Below are 21,202 nucleotides of genomic sequence, written 5' to 3' on the forward strand. Positions count from 1 at the left end.
ACGATCAAATGGAAAAGGAAGAACACAGGTTCAATTATTACTCCCACACGTATATACAATGATCGGTGGATGCAGAGACACAGAGCAGCACTTAGTCAGTCTTATTCTTAACCCCCAGACTCGGGCCCATCACACTCACACAGGGAATTGAAGGCAGGTTGATGTTCCGGCCAAACGCGTCGACGTGGTCGTCCAGGAACGGCCCCGTCCAGCTCTCCACGGTCCCAGCACGTCCCGCGAAGATGGCACGCAGGCGGTGGAAGGATCCTCATAGCGCGTCTCCGGAACAAAAGGCAGCCGATGAGGTAGGAGGGAAAATACGCGTCTCTCAGCGTGGCTGGCGGTTACACAGCGCGTTATTACTCGCGTAGCTTAATGCACTGTACGCGGCTCGGCTTCAAGCTCAATGGCGCGTTGCTTTATATTAGCGCGTATCCTGGTTCAATGCACGTCTTTCTCCACTCGCGTATCTCTCAAAGTCCTCTTCGGCTCACCGCGCTGCTGGAACTCAACTCTCAACTGCTGATTCTCAGTCCTTTGACACTCTCACTCCACTATGAGTCTTCAGTCCTTCTCGCGCGAGTCCTTTTACTGCTGCGAGTCCTTTTGCTCAGTCCTTCTCGCACGAGTCCTTCTCGTCCGTCCTTCTCGAACCTTCCAACCACGCCCTGTGACGCAGTGCTGCCGCCACACCCTCCGAGCCATGATTGGCGGCTCGCGCTTACCGGCAGCTCCTCTGCCGCCCTCATTCGTCCCCGCTCCGACCCTCCTAGGCCTGCCTCGTGTTAATTTGCGCCAAAATGAACCAAAGTCAGCACAAAGAGGCATGAGGCTAGGGAGGCTGGATAGTCAGTAGAAGTAGGACCTATTCTCCTTACTCTACTCAACGCAGAACTAACATAGGAAAAGGACTAAGCTCACAAATACTAAGAGATAACTATACTATCGCAAGGCTACATGTTGCTTGTGTGACTAACTATGAGGGGGAAATTTAACCTTTATTATACAAACTATTACCAAAACTTCCCTGAAAATGTCTGCTGCTCTTCTTCTGCTCCAATCGGCTCTTCTGATCATGTGCTTGTTAAAGTGGACATCTCTCTGACCATTCTCAGAGAGCCTCCTCAGCGTCGACGAGTCTGGCATTTCACTCAGGCCAACTGGCACGGTCTTCAAGCAGCCATCAATCATCTGGACTGGTCTCCCATCTCTACTGCCTCTGACATAAATTCTTCCTGGGAATTCTTCCAAAGCAAACTGCTCTCTCTCATGCACAGATTTATCCCATCTCGTCTTCTGTTGTCATACCCTTCCTCCCGTCCATGGTACACGGAATCTTGTGGTGAGGCTATTGCCCAGAAACAACTTGCTTTCGTCTCCTGAAAAGCAAATCCAACGGAAGGAAATCTCATTTCCTTTCACAAAGCCCGAAACAAGTGTGTGTCCACCCTCAGGAGAGCCAGGAAACAATATCTCTCCGTTCTCAGGACCGAACTCTCTTATCTGTCTCCCTCTTCCAAATCCTGGTGGCGTCTGGTCAAATCTGTTTTTGGTGTTTGTTCCCCCTCCATCCCCTCCCTCACCTCAAATGGCCACACGGCTGACTCCGCACGTGAAAAAGCTGAATGCCTCAACTCTGTGTTTGCCTCTAAATCTTGTGTCCCAAACCCATCCCTCTCTGTACCCACCGTACCCAGTCATACCCAGCTGCTCCTGGACTCTGTGTCCTTTCCTCCTGACAAGGTGGAAAAGTTTCTGTCAACCCTCGACTCGGATTCTGCAACTGGACCTGACGGCATCAGCCCACGGGTCCTAAAATCCTGTTCTTCCGCTCTTTCACTCCCTCTCTCTGTTCTCTTCACCCTCTCTTTTGCTCAAGGTCATCTTCCATCTGCTTGGAAATCTGCCAACATCACCGCTTTGCACAAAAAAGGTGCAAAAACAGATCCCAGCAACTACAGACCAATCAGCCTTCTCCCAATTATCAGCAAAGTCATGGAATCCATCATTGCTTCAGATATGAAATCTTTCCTCTTCTCCAATGGCTTGATCTCTGATCATCAATTTGGTTTCAGACCTGGACACTCTACTCTGGACATGCTGCTTCAGCTTTCTCAACAATGGATGGAGGTCCTCAATGCCAAACAGGAAATTAGAGCAGTCTCCCTTGACATATCACGTGCCTTCGATACGGTCTGGCACCCCGCTCTGCTCACCAAACTCTCCTCTTTTGGTATCCATGGAAATCTCCACGCATGGCTGGCAGACGTCCTCTCTAGTCGTAGTCAACGTGTGGCCCTGAATGGGTTTCTCTCATCTCCTCTTCCTGTTCAGGCTGAAGTTCCACAAGGCAGTGTTCTAGGCCCTGTCTTCATCAATGATCTCTCTGACTCTCTTGAAAATCCTCTGTATCTCTTTGCTGATGACTCTACTCTCTGTCGCTCCATTCTTCATCCCTCAGATCGGCAGTCTGCTGCCTCCTCACTCTCTGCAGACCTGGACAAAATCACAGACTGGGCAAACAAGTGGAACATGTCTTTCAATCCTGACAAATCTCACACTCTTACGATGTCTCTCAGAAAAGACCGACTGGACAACCCTCCCATCCACTTTCTGAATAATCCTCTCCAAGAAGTTCTGTCACTCAAGCTTTTGGGTCTCTCTATCTGCCATGATCTTTCCTGGGAAAACCACATTTCAAATCTGGCCTCCAAAGCCAGTCGCTGACTGGGCATCCTCCGTCGTGCGAAGTCCTTCCTTGGCACACCTGAGCTCCTCACCACATACAAGGCTTTCATCCGCAGCTCAATGGAATACTGCTCTCCCCTCTGGGCTGGTGCTCCTGCCTCACACCTAGCTCGTCTTCACGCTGTTGAAACCAAAGCATTCAGAATCATTGGAATCTCCCGCGATGAAGCTAACTCCAAGGGCCTCTCACTCACTCACCGCAGGCAGGTTGGTGGTCTTTCCATCTTCTACCGACTCCTCTCTGGCCTTGCCCCCCCCAGCTCTCTCTGGGCTCTGTCCCGCAAATATTCCTACAGGTCGCACAAGATCTGCCTGCAACCCTCTTATGGTAAAACTGCCAAAATCAAGACTCTCTGCTCACCTTCACTCCTTCATTCCTCTTTTCTCCCGCCTCTGGAACAAACTCCCTCACTCTCTTCAATCCCACTCCACCCTCCAGGTCTTTAAAACAGCTGTTCACCACCATCTCTTATCTTCCCCCATCCAAAACCTTGATCTTTTCTACCCCCGCTAATTTCACCCCAATTCCACTTTTTTGAAATACCAACTTCTGTCCTGGAAGTCATTGGTGTCCTTGTGTTTTATACTTCTCCCTCCACCCCCCCCCCCTTCCCATGCCTCCTCCCCCCAAGCCCTCTCCCTTCCACACATCTCCCTGCTCTCAAATGTTGTGTTTGTGTGCTTCACCTTCTCTCCCCAACTTGTTTTCCGCTCCCGCTTTTTGTGTGTTTTGTTTGTCTGGTTGATTTTGTTTGTGAAGTAAATGTTAGCTCTTTCACGACCCTCGATTCAGTATACAAAAAAAAACAAACTCAAAACCGCAACAATATATATATATACCGTTTTTGGCTCGTGATTGTGTTTGGATAGGTGGATAGGAGTTCAGCGATGGTGTTTGGGTAGGTGGATCGGAGTTCCGTGATGGTGTTTGGGTCGGTGGATAGAAGTTACGTGATGGTGTTTGGATAAATGGATAGGAGTTCAGTGATGGTGTTTGGATAGATGGATAGGAGTTTTTGTATCGGTGGATAGGAGTTCAGTGATCGTGTTTGGATAGATGGATAGGAGTTTTTGTATCGGTGGATAGGAGTTCAGTGATCGTGTTTGGATAGATGGATAGGAGTTCAGTGATGGTGTTTGTATCGGTGGATAGGAGTTTTTGTATCGGTGGATATGAGTTCAGTGATGGTGTTTGGATAGATGGATAGGAGTTCAGTGATCGTGTTTCGATAGATGGATAGGAGTTCAGTGATGGTGTTTGTATCGGTGGATCGGAGTTTTTGTATCGGTGGATAGGAGTTCAGTTATGGTGTTTGTATCGGTGGATAGGAGTTTTTGTATCGGTGGATAGGAGTTCAGTGATGGTGTTTGTATCGGTGGATAAGAGTTTTTGTATCGGTGGATAGGAGTTCAGTTATGGTGTTTGTATCGGTGGATAGGAGTTTTTGTATCGGTGGATAGGAGTTCAGTGATGGTGTTTGGATAGATGGATAGGAGTTCAGTGATCGTGTTTCGATAGATGGATAGGAGTTCAGTGATCGTGTTTCGATAGATGGATAGGAGTTCAGTGATGGTGTTTGTATCGGTGGATAAGAGTTTTTGTATCGGCGGATAGGAGTTCAGTTATGGTGTTTGGATAGATGTTTGGTTCACCTCAAACTCTTGAGTCTTGATTGAGAACAACCTTGAGTAAGAAACAACACACTTGTAAATACCGTGGGCAGTCACAACACTTCCAGTCGGGTGATTAGGAACGTCTCAGGCATGTTGGGGGTGTGGAGGTCAATACTTTTGTCATGCTTGTCCCTATTAGGGCAGTGTGTTTGACTTGTCAGAGGTGGGCCATCTGAAACTCGTCTGTCCAGTGATATAAACCACAGTACACGTCATGGACGATGATGACGACCTGGGTGAAGATGTTCAACCAATGTTGGGTCTTTATCCAGTGGGAACAACAAAAGCTCGACCAATAACTATAGGCGTAGAGTTTAGCAATATTCCCATCACATTCCAAGTCAAGACTGGTGCTGCAGTCTCCATCATAAGCGAGCAGACCTCTCGTAAGCTGAGGAGTCTGAAGATCATCAGTTCGGACCTCACACTGTACACCTACACCAGCAAGAGAATAAAGCCGACTGGGGTTGCTGACATTTCAGTGAGCTATCAGGGCCAACATGCGGATCTCAAGTTATTTGTGGTTCGAGGAAGTAAACCATCCCACAGATATGACCTTCCCATCATTGTTAAGAATCAACCAAACCAGATGCGGTTCTCCCTCTGCAAAATCTATGTGAATTTGGGAATGACAGCATCATCTTTCCCACTGCAGACTCCTTCAAAAAAATCACCAAGCCTGCTATTTTCACACGAGGTAATCCCACAAGTTTCAAAGTCCACTCACTGGCCGAGATGGTCGAAGGTTTGGGTAGAACGCGCTCATCTACAAACCTTTGGGCCTTGCATCGGTCCACGTCCTCAGGAGTTTGCATTATGGGGAGAAACAAGCTATCAGCTTTTTGGGCAAGTTCACAAAGTTCATAAACTCTTCAGTTGTGAGAGCCGAGAGGAACAACACTTTCTTACTGGAACGTTTCCAAGTATTTTTTTTGAAGCTTTGTGAGCCATTTCAGGTAACAATCCTTATCTTACACAGATGCGCACACGATATACGTTCAGCTGCCCTGACGACCCCAGAAGCTAGGAGTTTCTGCACAAGTACCCTGAGCATTCTGAGGCAGATTACGTCACCACCTCACGCTTGCGAAGCGAAAAGCGTCGTTAAGCAATCCTTCGGCATCCGTGTCTGAATTTTGTTATGAGCATACATCGAAAACTGTTCAACGGAGGAAATTGAAACTTCACTCCATGTTACATGACCATTTGATATGGTGCATATTGAGCGTACATTGAAAACCGTTCAATGGAGGAAAGAGCGCACATCGAAAACCGTTCAACGGAGGAAATTGAAACTTCACTACATGTTACATGACCATTTGATATGGTGCATATTGAGCGTACATTGAAAACCGTTCAATGGAGGAAAGAGCGCACATCGAAAACCGTTCAACGGAGGAAATTGAAACTTCACTACATGTTACATGACCATTTGATATGGTGCATATTGAGCATACATTGAAAACCGTTCAATGGAGGAAAGAGCGCACATCGAAAACCGTTCAACGGAGGAAATTGAAACTTCACTACATGTTACATGACCATTTGATATGGTGCATATTGAGCGTACATTGAAAACCGTTCAATGGAGGAAAGAGCGTACATCGAAAACCGTTCAACGGAGGAAATTTAAACTTCACTACATGTTACATGACCATTTGATTTGACGCATATTGAGCGTACATTGAAAACCGTGCCAAATTAGTCATTGTAATTGCCTCAGCCTTGCTCGGTTGGTGAAAAACGAAGAAGTACAATTTGTCCTTTGAATGATTTCCCGATTTATACTTCGGCGATCTCTTCTGGCGTCTTTATATTATCAGCCTTGGTAATCATGAAAACACTCGAACGAGAATAAAATTTAAAGCTACCGGTACTTTGAAAAGGCTTATGAATGTACTGAAGGAGCTGCGCTCCTGCTTGAGACGGACGAAGTGACGGACAAGACAAGTTTATTGTATAATCAACTCGGGAACTCTGAAAACCCGTTTATCGGGTTCGCATACATATAATCCAAGCCAAAAAGCATATGTCAGAACCAAAGCCACGCCTCTCAGGCGAGGCACGCTTTGGTGGTCATGTGACCGACAGGTGCAAGCAATTATAACCTCGGCGCCGCGGTTTGTCCGCCGGTTACGTCACCGGCTTGGGCAAGGAGATTATGTTGCTGGTCTCGAGCTTTGGGGGACCCATGGGTCGCTACACCCGCCCCCCCCAGAATCGACTTGGTCCAGGAAGGTCAACCTGAGGGGGGTCCGGATGACCCGACCGAAACGACCCCTGGCTGGTCGCGGGGGGGGGGGGGGGGGGGGGAGGGGGGGGGGGTCCGGTGTGGTGGCGGGTGGCCGGGCGGGGGGTGCAGTGGACGGGGGGCGGCCGCGCCGCGGTGGGAGAGCCAGCTGGCGCGCGGCGGACCAGGGGCTGGTGGCGTCGGGCACGAACTCGCCCGGGACGCGGAGGGCCTGGCCGTACACCAGCTCGGCGGTGGACGCCTGGAGGTCCTCCGTTGGAGCCGTGCGGAGGCCCAAAAGGACCCACGGGAGCCGGTCGGCCCAGCCGTCGTCCTGGAGGCCGGCCATGAGTGCGGCCTTCATGGAGCGGTGGAAACGCTCGCACAACCCGTTGGCCTGGGGGTGGTAGGCCATGGTGTGGTGCAGGGTAACGCCCAACGTGCGGGCGACCGCGCCCCACAGTTCGGACGTGAACTGTGGGCCGCGGTCCGACGAGATGTCCGCCAGTGCGCCGAAACGCGCGACCCAGGTGGCGATGAACGCCTGGGCCATGTCGGCGGTGGTGGTGGAGGCGAGGGGCACGGCCTCCGGCCACCTGGTGGTCCTGTCCACCATGGTAAGCAGGTGGGTGAACCCCTGCGATGGGGGCAGGGGACCCACCAGGTCCACGTGGATGTGGTCGAAACGTCGCTCAGGCACGGTGAAAGGAGCCAGCGGAGCCTGGGTGTGACGGTGGACCTTGGCCCGCTGGCAGGGTGTGCAGGCGTTGGCCCAGTCGCGGACGTCCCGTCGCAACCCGTGCCAGACGAAACGTGCCGACACCAGCCTCTGGGACGCCTTCCGGCCCGGGTGAGAGAGGCCATGGAGCGAAGCAAAAATGCGACGCCGCCAGGTGACCGGCACAACGGGGCGAGGTCGGCCTTGGGAGACGTCACAAAGCAGGACCGTGTCCGCGAAGGGGACGTCAGCCAAGCGGAGGCCCGTGTCCGCCACCCGGAGCGCCTGCACCGTGCCGTCGGTGGCCTGGTCCGTCGCCATCAGGGCGAAATCGACGCCGAGGTGACGGCGTTGGCGCCGGCTCGAGAAAGGCAGTCGGCCACGGCGTTGTCCTTTCCGGCGACGTGCCGGATGTCCGTGGTGTATTCCGACACGGCGGAGAGGTGGTGCTGCTGGCGGGCCGACCACGGCTCCGTGACCTTGGCCATGGCGAAAATCAATGGCTTGTGGTCGACAAAGGCCGTGAACGGGCGGCCTCCAGGAGGTGGCGAAAATGGCGGACGGCCAGGTACAGCCCAAGGAGCTCGCGGTCGAAAGTGCTGAACTTCAACTCGTTGGGCAGGAGTTACCGGCTGAAGAACGCGAGCGGCTGCCAGGCCCCATTTACCCATTGTTCATGAACCGCGCCCACGGCGTAGTCGGAGGCATCCGTGGTGAGGGCGATGGGAGCATGGGGGTACCGGGTGGGCCAGCAGCGTGGCATTGGCGAGGGCCCGTTTCGCGCCGGTGAAAGCATCGTCCATGTCGTGGACCAGACGACGTTGCGCTTCGCCGGCTGGCCACGGAGGGCGGTGTAGAAGGGCCGCATGAGTTGCGCAGCTCGGGGCACGAAGCGGTGATAAAAGTTCACCATCCCGAGGAACTCCTGCAGTGCCTGACGGAGTGGGGGGCGCGGTAAAGCGGCGATGGCCTCGACTTTGGCCGGGTAGCGGCACGGCGCCGTTCCGGGTGATGCGGTGGCCAAAAGGTCGATCGTCGCCGCGCCAAAGTGACATTTGGCCGGGTTGACGATCAAGCCGTGCTCGCTGAGGCGGCCAAACAGCATCCGGAGGTGGAGAAGGTGCTCGGCTCTGGACGTGCTGGCGACGAGGATGTCGTCCAGGTAGGTAAAGAGGAACGGCAAGTCACGCAGCACGCCGTCCATCAGGCGCTGGAACGCCTGTGCCGCGTTTTTGAGGCCGAAGGGCATCCGGAGGAATTCAAAGAGGCCGAAAGGTGTAATAACGGCCGTCTTCGGGATGTCGGCCGGGCGGACGGGCACCTGGTGGTACCCCCGAATCAGGTCCACTTTAGAAAAAATGGTCCGCCCCGCCAACCGGGCGGAAAAATCCTGGATGTGCGGGACGGGGTACCTGTCGGGGGTAGTGGCGTCGTTGAGGCGGCGGTAGTCGCCGCATGGCCGCCATCCGCCCCCCGGCTTCGGGACGATGTGCAGTGGCGAGGCCCAGGTGCTGTCGGAGCGCCGCACGATGCCGAGGTGCTCCAGCACGGTGAACTCGGCCTTGGCGACGGCGAGTTTGGCTGGGTCGAGACGGCGAGCTCGGGCGTACACCGGCGGGCCCGTAGTGGGAATATGATGCTTGATGCCGTGACACACCGCGACGGCCGAAAACATCGGTCGCGTGAGGGCCGGGAACTCCGCGAGGAGACGCGCAAAGTCGTCTGCCAACGGGAGGACGCAGGAAAGCTCGGTGGGCGTGAAACGGCTCAAGGCGCACGCCAGCGAGCTGAAAGTTTCGGCGTTGACGAGATGCCGACGTCTAACGTCGACCAGCAGCCCATGGGCGCAAAGGAAATCGGCACCGAGCAAAGCCATGGGGACGTCCGCCGTCACGAACTCCCAGCGAAAGAGCTGGCTGCCGAAGCGGCGGGCGACGGTGCGTGGGCCGAAGGTGCGGATGGCGGAGCCGTTGGCCGCGATTAAGGAGGGGCCGCAAATGGCGGCCCGCCTGTCCTCTGCCGAAGCGGGAATGACGCTCAGCTGAGCGCCGGTGTCACAGAGAAAACGCCGCCCCGACGCTTGGTCCGCGATGAATAGCAGGTTTCCGGAACGGCCTGCGCTCATGGCTGGTAGTGAGCGCCGGCCCGACCGTTTCCCGACTTGCCGAACGTGCACGGGGGTTGACATGATCGGGCCCGCCGCCCGAACCTGGCGTGGAAATAACACCAGGCCGGGTCTGGCGGGGGCTCCGGTCGACGCGTCGGGACCGGGCGACGCGGCATCGCTTCTGCCAGTTGCGCCGGCCCGGCGGCCTCCGGTAAGGAAGCTGCGTTGCGGGCGTCTGGCGGGTGGGCGGGAAACTGCGCCGCAGGCGCCGACTTGGCGGCGGGTGGGCTCCCGGCAGCCACCCCGACGAGCTGGCTCGCCGCTCCGACGAGCTGGCTTGCCGAATCGATCTTGTCGGCCTCCCTGGCGAGGTCGCGGGGGTTCGTGATGGTCGTGCTTGCCAGGGCGACCCGTACCTGGGCCGGGAGCTGGCGGAGATAAAGCTCTCAGAAAAGGAAATCCGAGGGGTGCTCGCCGAGCAACGCGAGCATGTAGTCCATACGTTCGGACGGGCGCTTATCGCCGAGCTCAGGAAGGTCGAGCAGGCGTCGTGCGCGTTCAGCCGGGGAGAGGGCGAAAGCGCCCAGAAGAAATGCCTTGATGGCGTCGAACTTGCCGTCAGCGGGCGGGCTCTGGAGGAGGCTCAGGCAGCGGGCGGCGGTCACGGAGCCGAGCGTGGCGACCACGTAATGGTATTTAGTGGTGTCCTCCGTAATGCCACGCAGGGCGAACTGGGAGTCCGCCTGAGCGAACCAGATGGCGGCATGTGCTTCCCAGAAAGTGGGCAGTTTGAGGGACACTGCCGTCTCCATCGCGTGTCGTAAACTCGGGGTCACCAGTGAAGGAGCTGCGCTCCTGCTTGAGACGGACGAAGTGACGGACAAGACACAAACTCGTCCGAGAAGATGTTTATTGTATAATCAACTCGGGAACTCTGAAAACCCGTTTATCGGGTTCGCATACATATAATCCAAGCCAAAAAGCATACGTCAGAACCAAAACCACGCCTCTCAGGCGAGGCACGCTTTGGTGGTCATGTGACCGACAGGTGCAAGCAATTATAACCTCGGCGCCGCGGTTTGGCCGCCGGTTACGTCACCGGCTTGGGCAAGGAGATTATGTTGCTGGTCTCGAGCTTTGGGGGACCCATGGGTCGCTACAGTACTCTATATTGTGGCGGACACGAAAGCACTGACGTGGTGACATCACCCCGCACACCAAGTGGGGGTGGACCACGCCCGGGAGAGAGGCGTGGCCTCACGATATACACGGGGCGCGCAGCCTTGAGCAGCAGTGTTACAGTGAGCTCTTGAATAAAGACTCTTACAAATTACCGCGTTGACCGCTTCCTCCTTGTTTACAAACAGCGCACGTAACACTGCGCTTTACTGGTGACCCTCGACGTTGGATCTGTCGTAGCGATCCTTCCAAACACGACGCCATTGCCATGGCCATGGCCAACAATGCGGCCAACTTCCCGAATTTTGGGAGGCCCAGGCCAAAGTTTGGTTCGTCCAAGCCGAAGCCCAGTTTCAGCTTCAGCGCCTCACCAACGACGACACGTGCTACTGCCACGTCGTCGCCTCCCTCGGGCCCGGCACGGCCGCTCGAGTTGTGTCCGTCCTTCGCCACCCACCGAACGGCCACAAGTACGAGGCACTCAAGCGGCTGCTCCTAGCCACGTTCAGCCTCACGGAGGACGCACGGGCCGACCGCCTCCTGGATCTCCCCGAGCTCGGCGACATGCGCCCGTCGGTCCGAATGGACCATATGCTGTCACTGTTGGGCGACGAAGCCCCTGGTTCTCTCTTCCGGGCGCTTTTCCATCGCCAACTTCCAGCACAGGTACGCCTCGCGTTGGCCGGGACCGTGCTAACGGAACCCCGAGCATTGGCCGCCGAGGCGGACAGGTACTTCGCGGCTTCGGACACGCGGGCGAGAGTCGGTGCGGCCGTCGCGGACCTCGAGGCTGATGCTGCTGATGATGCTGATTCACAGCATCAGCTTACACAGCATGCTGATACGCACCTCGTGGCCGCCGCCACGCCCCGCCCACCGCAGCGGTGAAAACCGCCACCGCGGGGAAAACCGCCGGCTCCACCAGCCTGGCGGAGCCAGCCGCGCTCCTCCAGCTCCACCACCTGGTGCCGGTTCCACGCCAGGTTTGGCCACGAGGCTCGACAGTGTCATCCGCCATGCTCCTTCGACAGGTCGGGAAACGCCCGGGCCGGCGCTCGATAGTGGCAATGAGCGCCGGCCGTTCTAACAGCCTGCTGTTCATCACGGACACCTTATCCGGGCGCCGTTACCTGTGCGATACAGGAGCGCAGGTGAGTGTCATTCCTGCCGGTATGTCGGACAAGCACGCCGCGGGCGGGGGCCCCGCGCTGCTTGCCGCAAACGGGACGCCCATCCATACGTACGGAAAACGCTGCCTCTCTCTGCGGTTCGGAGGGCAGGTTTTCCGATGGTCGTTCGTCACCGCCGACGTGCCCATGGCATTGCTTGGCGCGGACTTCCTGTGCGCAAATGGGCTCCTGGTCGACGTAAAGCACAGACGTCTTGTCCAGGCCGAGACGTTCAGCTCACTCGCTTGTGCGCTGCCCCGCTCGTCGAGCAGCCCACTGAGCGGCTCACCGAGCGGCTTGCCAAGCGACTTGCTGAACGGTTCGGTTCCGGCCACGTTGATCTGTACGCTTCCGGCAGCGGACGAATTCACCCGCCTCCTCGCCGGCTTCCCGGCCCTCACGCGGCCCACCTTCTCGGCAGGGGCCGTCAAGCACGGGGTGGCCCATCACATCCCCACCGTCGGGCCACCGGTCTACGCCCGGGCACGCCGCCTCGAGCCGACGAAGCTGGCGGTAGCAAAAGCGGAGTTCGCTACCCTGGAGCGACTCGGCATCGTTCGGCGCTCGGAGAGTGCTTGGGCATCGCCGCTGCACATCGTGCCGAAGCCCGGCGGGGGATGGCGACCGTGCGGGGACTATCGCCGTCTCAATGACGCCACCACCCCCGACCGCTACCCCGTCCCCCACATTCAGGACTTTTCCGCCCGTTTGGCGGGCATGTCCTTCTTCTCGAAGGTGGACCTCATACGCGGTTACCATCAAGCCCCCGTCAGGCCGGAGGACGTCCCGAAGACGGCGGTCATCACGCCGTTCGGACTCTTCGAATTCCTGCGGATGCCCTTCGGTCTGAAGAATGCGGCTCAGGCGTTCCAGCAGCTGATGGACAGCGTCCTGCGCGACTTGGATTTTGTATATGTCCACCTGGACGATATCCTCGTCGCCAGCGCGTCCCGCGAAGAGCACCTACACCACCTCCGCACGCTCTTCGAACGCCTGGGCCAGCATGGCCTGATTGTGAACCCCGCAAAGTGCCGGTTCGGCGTCGCCGAACTCGATTTTCTGGGGCACCGCGTCACCAGGCACGGAGCCGTCCCCCTGCCGGCCAAGGTGGGGGCGGTGAAGGGGTTTCCGCGCCCCCGCACGATCAGGGGGCTGCAGGAGTTCCTGGGCATGGTGAACTTTTACCATCGGTTCCTGCCCCATATCGCCCAGCTCCTGCACCCCCTGCATGAAGCTCTCCGAGGTAAGCCGGGCAAAGGCGACGTCACCTGGACCGAGCAGATGGACGCGGCGTTCACCGGCACGAAGCTCGCCTTGGCTAACGCCACCATGCTCGCGCACCCGGCGCCCGATGCGCCGATCGCCCTCACCACCGACGCCTCGGACTACGCGGTGGGCATGGTGCACGAGCAATGGGTGCGTGGAGCTTGGCAACCGCTGGCGTTCTTTAGCCGGCAGCTTCGCCCGCCCGAACGCCGTTACAGTACCTTCGACCGCGTGTTGCTCGGGCTTCACTTGGCGGTCAGGCACTTCCGCCATCTGCTCGAGGGCCGTGCGTTCACGGCCTTCGTCGACCACAAGCCGCTGGTCTTCGCGATGGGCAAGGTCACCGAGCCGTGGTCGGCCCGGCAGCAGCGTCACCTCTCGGCCGTGTCCGAGTACACGACGGACATCCTTTCCCGGGCGGATTGCCTTTCCCGGGCCGTCGCCCACGCAGTCCACCTCGGCATCGACTATGCCTGGATGGCAGCGGACCAGGCCGCTGACCCCGACGTCCAGGCCTTGCGGACCGCCGTCACGGGCCTCCGCGTCATCGAGGTGCCGTTCGACGGCGCGGGCGCGGCCCTCTTGTGCGACATCTCCCTCGGGTGGCCTCGCCCCATCGTGCCCGCGGGCTGGCAGCGCCAGGTGTTTGACGCCATCCACGGCCTGTCCCACCCGGGCGCGAGGGCCTCCCAAAGGTTGTTCGCCGACAAATTCATCTGGCATGGCCTCCGGAAGGCCGTCCGCGGCTGGGCCAGGACGTGCCTCGCGTGCCAGCGCGCCAAGGTGCACTGGCACACCCAGGCCCCGTTGGCCCCGTTTACGGTGCCGGAACGCCGGTTTGACCACGTCCACGTGGACCTGGTGGGACCTCTGCCCCCCTCGTGGGGTTTCACCCACGTCCTCACCATGGTGGACCGCACCACCCGGTGGCCGGAGGACGTGCCCTTGGCGTCGACGATGGCGGCGGACGTCGCGCAGGCTTTCATCACCACCTGGGTCGCCCGGTTCGGTGCCCCCTCAGACATCTCGTCCGACCGCGGCCCCCAGTTCACCTCGGAGCTCTGGAGGGCGGTCGCGCAGGGGCTCGGGGTCCGGCTGCACTGAACCACGGCCTACCACCCCCAGGCTAACGGCCTGTGTGAGCGATTTCACCGCTCATTTAAGGCCGCGCTCCGGGCCACCCTACGCGACGGCGGCTGGGTCGACAGGCTCCCCTGGGTCCTGCTGGGCCTCCGGACGGCGCCCAAGGAGGACCTGCGCGCATCCGCGGCGGAGTTGGTCTTCGGGCAACCGCTGCGGGTGCCGGGCGAGTTCCTCCCCGGCTCCACGGCACCATGGTCCGCGGCACAGCAGCGCTCCGCTCTGCAGGAGACCGCCCAGAGGTTCGCCCCGGTGCCGACGGCACGCCACGGGCACCCACCGACGCACGTCGCCCCGGAGCTTCGCACGGCGGAGTACGTCTTCGTCCGCCACGATGCCCATCGGACACCACTGCGGCCCCCGTACGACGGGCCTTTCCGCGTGCTGGAGACCGGGGTGAAGCACTTCACCCTGGACATCGGCGGTACTCCTGACCGCGTTTCTGTGGACCGCCTCAAGCCGGCCCACCTCGACGTGGACCATCCATCGCCGGTGGCCCGACCCCCGCGTCGGGGCCGCCCCCCTGCGGGCGGACCCCCGGCACCGCCCAGTCCCGCCGCCCCGCCGCCCCCCGGTCCTGCACCCATCCCAGGGGCAGCCGGAGGCATCCCAGATGGCATCCCTGCATCCCAGACGCCGCCAGTCACCAGGGGGCGCTTCGGCCGGGTCATCCGTTTGCCCCGCAAACTGACCCTTCAGGTGCGCGGGGATTCTGGGGGGGCACGTGTGGCGGACACGAAAGCACTGACGTGGTGACATCACCCCGCACACCAAGTGGGGGTGGGCCACGCCCGGGAGAGAGGCGTGGCCTCACGATATACACGGGGCGCGCAGCCTTGAGCAGCAGTGTTACAGTGAGCTCTTGAATAAAGACTCTTACAAATTACCGCGTTGTCCGCTTCCTCCTTGTTTACAAACAGCGCGCGTAACACCGCGCTTTAATATCAGACTTTAAAAAATATAGTTTGCACACATTTGCTTCAGAAGTGTAGATATTTATAAATTTATATGCAATGATAAATTTGTAAGACTTTCATTTCATGATTTAATATTTATTTTCTATGAATACTATCAAGGAAAATAATGAAACCATCATCCTTGGTGGTGTCGTGTTGAGGATTCGGCGCTCTCACTGCCGCTGCCTGGTTTCGCTTCCCAGTCAGGGAAGGTTTTTTTTGTTTTTCACATTTATTCATCATCACTTCACCTTTATTCAGCACCCCTTCACGTAGAGAGAGTGGCGAAGGTTTCCATCAACCAATTGTGAAAAAAAACCCGGACAAGTCAGCGCTTTTTAGCAAAGTCTTTCACTCTGTTAATCGAGCGGCGAAGATGGCGGTGCATGCAGTGCGGTGCAATATTTATATATATATACAGTATATATATATATATATATATTCTTTAGATTATGATGTTGGCGGTATGAAAATAGAAAATAATAATATCAGAACATTCAACAGATAATTTTAATGAGATGCTCAATACCTTATAAAATAATATTAGCAAAGTGCCTTCGTTGTTCTTCTGACGTCGAGACTGTATTCGCTTCCTATTGGTTACGAACAGTATTAAGAGAGAGACTCTTTGTATAGCGACACACGATTGGTTGTTTTGGCCGTAAGCTCGAAGGCGATTGGTGGTCTCCAAGAGCCTTTGGTGCAAGTCACAAAATGGATGCGTGGCCGTTTTGGAGGCGGCCAGTAGATTTGGTGAGTGTTTTGCAGAGATGTTGACAATTTATATTCTGGGTTTGGTTTGAATCTTTGGACGAAGGTTTCAAATTGTTAGTGTTTCATCCTGCCGGATTTTGAATTAAAAGTAAACAGCTTTGATGATGTAACACGATCTTCATTAAAAATAAAATTAAAAGTCATGATGTTCTCGTCTTTTTTTATTAATAACTTTGATGTAAAACTAATTTTGGATGCTGCGATTTACTGGATCCGTCCTTTTTCTGGATCAAAGGGTGACAGTTATCAATGGATTGAGATAATAAACTTTTAAAATTGTATGTTTTAATTCATAGGCCTATACATACGTACATACCATAGTATGTACCAACGATATCAGTTATGTATGTAACATTACATTGTATGTAACATTGTATGTAACGTTATGTATGCAACATTATGTATGTAACATACATACCTCAACCTGGACCATGACTTTCGGAACCAATGGAATAGCTCTTCTGCGATAACACAAGTACACGAGGTGTGTCTCTCTCTGTGTCTGTCTGTCTGTCTGTGTCTGTGCGTCTGTCTGTATCTGTGCGTCTGTCTGTATCTGTGCGTCTCTGTGTCTGTGCGTCTCTGTCTGTGTCTGTGCGTCTCTGTCTGTGTCTGTGCGTCTCTCTCTGTGTGTGCGTCTCTCTCTGTGTGTGCGTCTCTGTCTGTGTGCGCGTCTCTGTCTGTGTGCGCGTCTCTGTCTGTGTGCGCGTCTCTGTCTGTGTGCGCGTCTCTGTCTGTGTGCGCGTCTCTGTCTGCGTGCGCGTCTCTCTGTCTGCGTGCGCGTCTCTCTGTCTGCGTGCGCGTCTCTCTGTCTGCGTGCGCGTCTCTCTGTCTGCGTGCGCGTCTCTCTGTCTGCGTGCGCGTCTCTCTGTCTGCGTGCGCGTCTCTCTGTCTGCGTGCGCGTCTCTCTGTCTGCGTGCGCGTCTCTCTGTCTGCGTGCGCGTCTCTCTGTCTGCGTGCGCGTCTCTCTGTCTGCGTGCGCGTCTCTCTGTCTGCGTGCGCGTCTCTCTGTCTGCGTGCGCGTCTCTCTGTCTGCGTGCGCGTCTCTCTGTCTGCGTGCGCGTCTCTCTGTCTGCGTGCGCGTCTCTCTGTCTGCGTGCGCGTCTCTCTGTCTGCGTGCGCGTCTCTCTGTCTGCGTGCGCGTCTCTCTGTCTGCGTGCGCGTCTCTCTGTCTGCGTGCGCGTCTCTCTGTCTGCGTGCGCGTCTCTCTGTCTGCGTGCGCGTCTCTCTGTCTGCGTGCGCGTCTCTCTGTCTGCGTGCGCGTCTCTCTGTCTGCGTGCGCGTCTCTCTGTCTGCGTGCGCGTCTCTCTGTCTGCGTGCGCGTCTCTCTGTCTGCGTGCGCGTCTCTCTGTCTGCGTGCGCGTCTCTCTGTCTGCGTGCGCGTCTCTCTGTCTGCGTGCGCGTCTCTCTGTCTGCGTGCGCGTCTCTCTGTCTGCGTGCGCGTCTCTCTGTCTGCGTGCGCGTCCTCTCTGTCTGCGTGCGCGTCTCTCTGTCTGCGTCTCTCTCTCTCTCTCTGCGTCTCTCTCTCTCTCTCTGCGTCTCTCTCTCTCTCTCTGCGTCTCTCTCTCTCTGTCTGCGTCTCTCTCTCTCTCTCTGCGTCTCTCTCTCTCTCTCTGCGTCTCTCTCTCTCTCTCTGCGTCTCTCTCTCTCTCTCTCTGCGTCTCTCTCTCTCTCTCTGCGTCTCTCTCTCTCTCTCTGCGTCCTCTCTCTCTCTCTCTGCGTCTCTCTCTCTCTCTCTGCGTCTCTCTCTCTCTCTCTGCGTCTCTCTCTCTCTCTCTGCGTCTCTCTCTCTCTCTCTGCGTCTCTCTCTCTCTCTCTGCGTCTCTCTCTCTCTCTCTCTGCGTCTCTCTCTCTCTCTCTGCGTCTCTCTCTCTCTCTCTGCGTCTCTCTCTCTCTCTCTGCGTCTCTCTCTCTCTCTGCGTCTCTCTCTCTCTGTCTCTCTGCGTCTCTCTCTCTCCTCTCTGCGTCTCTCTCTGTCTCTCTCTCTCTCTGCGTCTCTCTCTCTCTCTGCGTCTCTCTCTCTCTCTCTGCGTCTCTCTCTCTCTCTCTGCGTCTCTCTCTCTCTCTGCGTCTCTCTCTCTCTGTCTCTCTGCGTCTCTCTCTCTCTCTCTCTGCGTCTCTCTCTCTGTCTCTCTCTCTCTCTGCGTCTCTCTCTCTCTCTGCGTCTCTCTCTCTCTCTGCGTTCTCTCTCTCTCTCTCTGCGTCTCTCTCTCTCTCTCTCTGCGTCTCTCTCTCTCTGCGTCTCTCTCTCTCTCTCTGCGTCTCTCTCCTCTCTGCGTCTCTCTCTCTCTGCGTCTCTCTCTCTCTGCGTCTCTCTCTCTGCGTCTCTCTCTCTCTGCGTCTCTCTCTCTCTGCGTCTCTCTCTCTCTGCGTCCTCTCTCTCTCTGCGTCTCTCTCTCTCTCTGCGTCTCTCTCTCTCTCTGCGTCTCTCTCTCTCTCTGTGTCTCTCTCTCTCTCTGCGTCTCTCTCTCTCTCTGCGTCTCTCTCTCTCTCTCTGCGTCTCTCTCTTCTCTCTCTCTGCTTCTCTCTCTGGTCTCTCTCTCTGCGTCTCTCTCTCTGCGTCCTCTCTCTCTGCGTCTCTCTCTCTCTCTCTCTCTCTCTTCTCTCTGCGTCTCTCTCTCTCTCTCTGCGTCTCTCTCTCTCTCTCTGCGTCTCTCTCTCTCTCTGCGTCTCTCTCTCTCTGCGTCTCTCTCTCTCTCTGCGTCTCTCTCTCTCTCTGCGTCTCTCTCTCTCTCTGCGTCTCTCTCTCTCTCTCTCTGCGTCTCTCTCTCTCTCTCTCTGCGTCTCTCTCTCTCTCTCTCTGCGTCTCTCTCTCTCTGCGTCTCTCTCTGTCTGCGTCTCTCTCTGTCTGCGTCTCTCTCTCTCTGCGTCTCTCTCTCTCTGCGTCTCTCTCTCTCTCTGCGTCTCTCTCTCTCTCTGAGTCTCTCTCTCTCTCTCTGCGTCTCTCTCTTCTCTCTCTCTGCGTCTCTCTCTCTCTCTCTCTCTGCGTCTCTCTCTCTCTCCTCTCTCTGCGTCTCTCTCTCTCTCTCTCTGCGTCTCTCTCTCTCTGCGTCTCTCTCTCTCTCTGCGTCTCTCTCTCTCTCTCTCTGCGTCTCTCTCTCTCTGCCTCTGCGTCTCTCTCTCTCTGCGTCTCTCTCTCTCTGCGTCTCTCTCTCTCTCTGCGTCTCTCTCTTCTCTCTCTCTGCGTCTCTCTCTCTGCGTCTCTCTCTCTCTCTGCGTCTCTCTCTCTCTCTGCGTCTCTCTCTCTCTGCGTCTCTCTCTCTCTCTCTGCGTCTCTCTCTCTCTGCGTCTCTCTCTCTCTCTGCGTCTCTCTCTCTCTCTGCGTCTCTCTCTCTCTCTCTGCGTCTCTCTCTCTCTCTGCGTCTCTCTCTCTCTCTCTCTCTGCGTCTCTCTCTCTCTCTGCGTCTCTCTCTCTCTGCGTCTCTCTCTCTCTCTGCGTCTCTCTCTCTCTGCGTCTCTCTCTCTCTGCGTCTCTCTTCTGCGTCTCTCTCTCTCTGCGTCTCTCTCTCTCTGCGTCTCTCTCTCTCTGCGTCTCTCTCTCTCTCTGCGTCTCTCTCTCTCTGCGTCTCTCTCTCTCTGCGTCTCTCTCTCTCTCTCTCTCTCATCTCTGCGTCTCTCTCTCTCTCTCTCTCTCTCTCTGCGTCTCTCTCTCTCTCTCTCTCTCTCTCTGCGTCTCTCTCTCTCTCTCTCTCTCTCTCTCTCTGCGTCTCTCTCTCTCTCTCTCTCTCTCTCTCTCTGCGTCTCTCTCTCTCTCTCTCTCTCTCTCTGCGTCTCTCTCTCTCTCTGCGTCTCTCTCTCTCTCTCTCTCTCTCGCGCCCCCTGCTGGTCGTTGGTGAGTCGTGCATGGTGTGGCAATCATGGCTGCTGTGTGTGAGGAGCTGTGAGTACTGTGTTGTGTGGTTGCCTTTCCCATCCCCCTTTTCACTCCCTCTGTGTCCTTGTACGTGTTTGTGAAGTTTTCCCCGTGTTTTCCTTCTTTGTTGAGACAAGAGAGAGAAAGAGAGCGCGCATGGTGAGTTTGGTGCGAGTCCTAAAGAACCTTGTGTTCTTCGGGCCTGTGCTCTGCTTGCCGTGTTCTTCATTACCGTCGTTTATCGGCTCCCTTATTCTATTTCTTTTCTTTTACCTTCGCCTGCAGGCTTTGCTTGCGAGAGGTTCTATTTTGTTTTGTTTTTTCAAATATTTCCTTAGTTTTGGTTCATTTATCGCTATGGCAAACAGTCGTTTGCAGAACAGCATTTACGAGTCACTTACTCGTAAAAATGGGGTAATAGTTAGTCCACCCGACGGGGTTCGGGTCGATGACGTCGTGATGGGCTTGGGTGAACTCGTTGGTTTTGAAAATGTGTTAGCAGCTTCAAAGATGAACCAACGAGTTGTTGTTTTTCTTTCCGAGGAGCGCTATGTCGCTCAGGCGGTTGAAACTGGTTTGTCCTTACCGCCAGATATTTTCGTTAACGTTAGTATGTTGGACTCACCGGCGGTGAAAATCACTTTATCTAATTTACCGCCTTTTGTTAAAAACGAACAGATTTTTGTCCGTTTTAACACAGTTTGGCACCGTGGTGTCAAAAATCTCCATGATTCCCTTCCGTTTGCGTTCGATTCTACAGTCCGCCACATCATGTCCTTCCGGCGGCACTGTTACATGGTGTTAAAAAACAATGCTCAATCGCTCAATGCTTCAGCTACGTTGGTCGTTGAAATCGAAATTATCGAATGTACATCGCAACAGAGACAATGACGTGTTTCACGTGTGGTGCCTTCGGACATTTAAAAGGTGCTTGTCCGAAGTGTGTACCCCGGTGGCACATCTAGACAGTCAGGAACAAATGCCGATCCTAGTGGCACATCTAGACGGACAGAACCAAATGTCGATCTTCGCAATGATAATGGCGCGTCTGGGACGGCAGATCAGCCTTCACATTCGAGCGCGGAAATCGATAATTCACCGGCTGATGACGCGGGTTTTACTACCGTGTCCCCCAGGAGGAGTTATAAAGAGGAAGCGGTAATGAGGACATACAGGCGAGCGTTTCGAAAAAGATAGCGCCGTCGAACGAACGTAATGTTTCTTTTTTTAGAAACAGAAGCCCCTGCAGCTGGTCTTCTGCTGCAGAATAGGTTGTGTGTTTGCTGAAATGGAAGAAGACGTTTCCGTTCATTCCTGTCATGAACAAGGACCAAGCGCAATGCCCCAAGATGTTGTGGTAACCCCCCGGTTACTGAAAACTAAAGTCA

At 55.9% G+C, this 21,202-nt stretch overlaps 1 protein-coding gene across 1 annotated transcript in view; it reads left to right on the top strand.

Annotated features, from left to right (window-relative positions):
• Nucleotides 1–15,830: 15,830 nt before the first annotated feature.
• The window catches only part of FAM199X (family with sequence similarity 199, X-linked), a 45,474-nt gene continuing 40,102 nt past the window's right edge, over nt 15,831–21,202 (top strand). Inside the window, exon 1 of the mRNA XM_068132338.2 lies at nt 15,831–15,940. Coding sequence (XP_067988439.2) covers nt 15,902–15,940 — 39 coding nt within the window. The 5' untranslated portion in view covers nt 15,831–15,901. The remainder of the gene's footprint in view (nt 15,941–21,202) is intronic.

Source organism: Myxine glutinosa, chromosome 12, assembly GCF_964187855.1.
Source record: "Myxine glutinosa chromosome 12, kmMyxGlut1.1, whole genome shotgun sequence".
Classification (NCBI taxonomy): Eukaryota; Metazoa; Chordata; class Myxini; order Myxiniformes; family Myxinidae; genus Myxine; species Myxine glutinosa.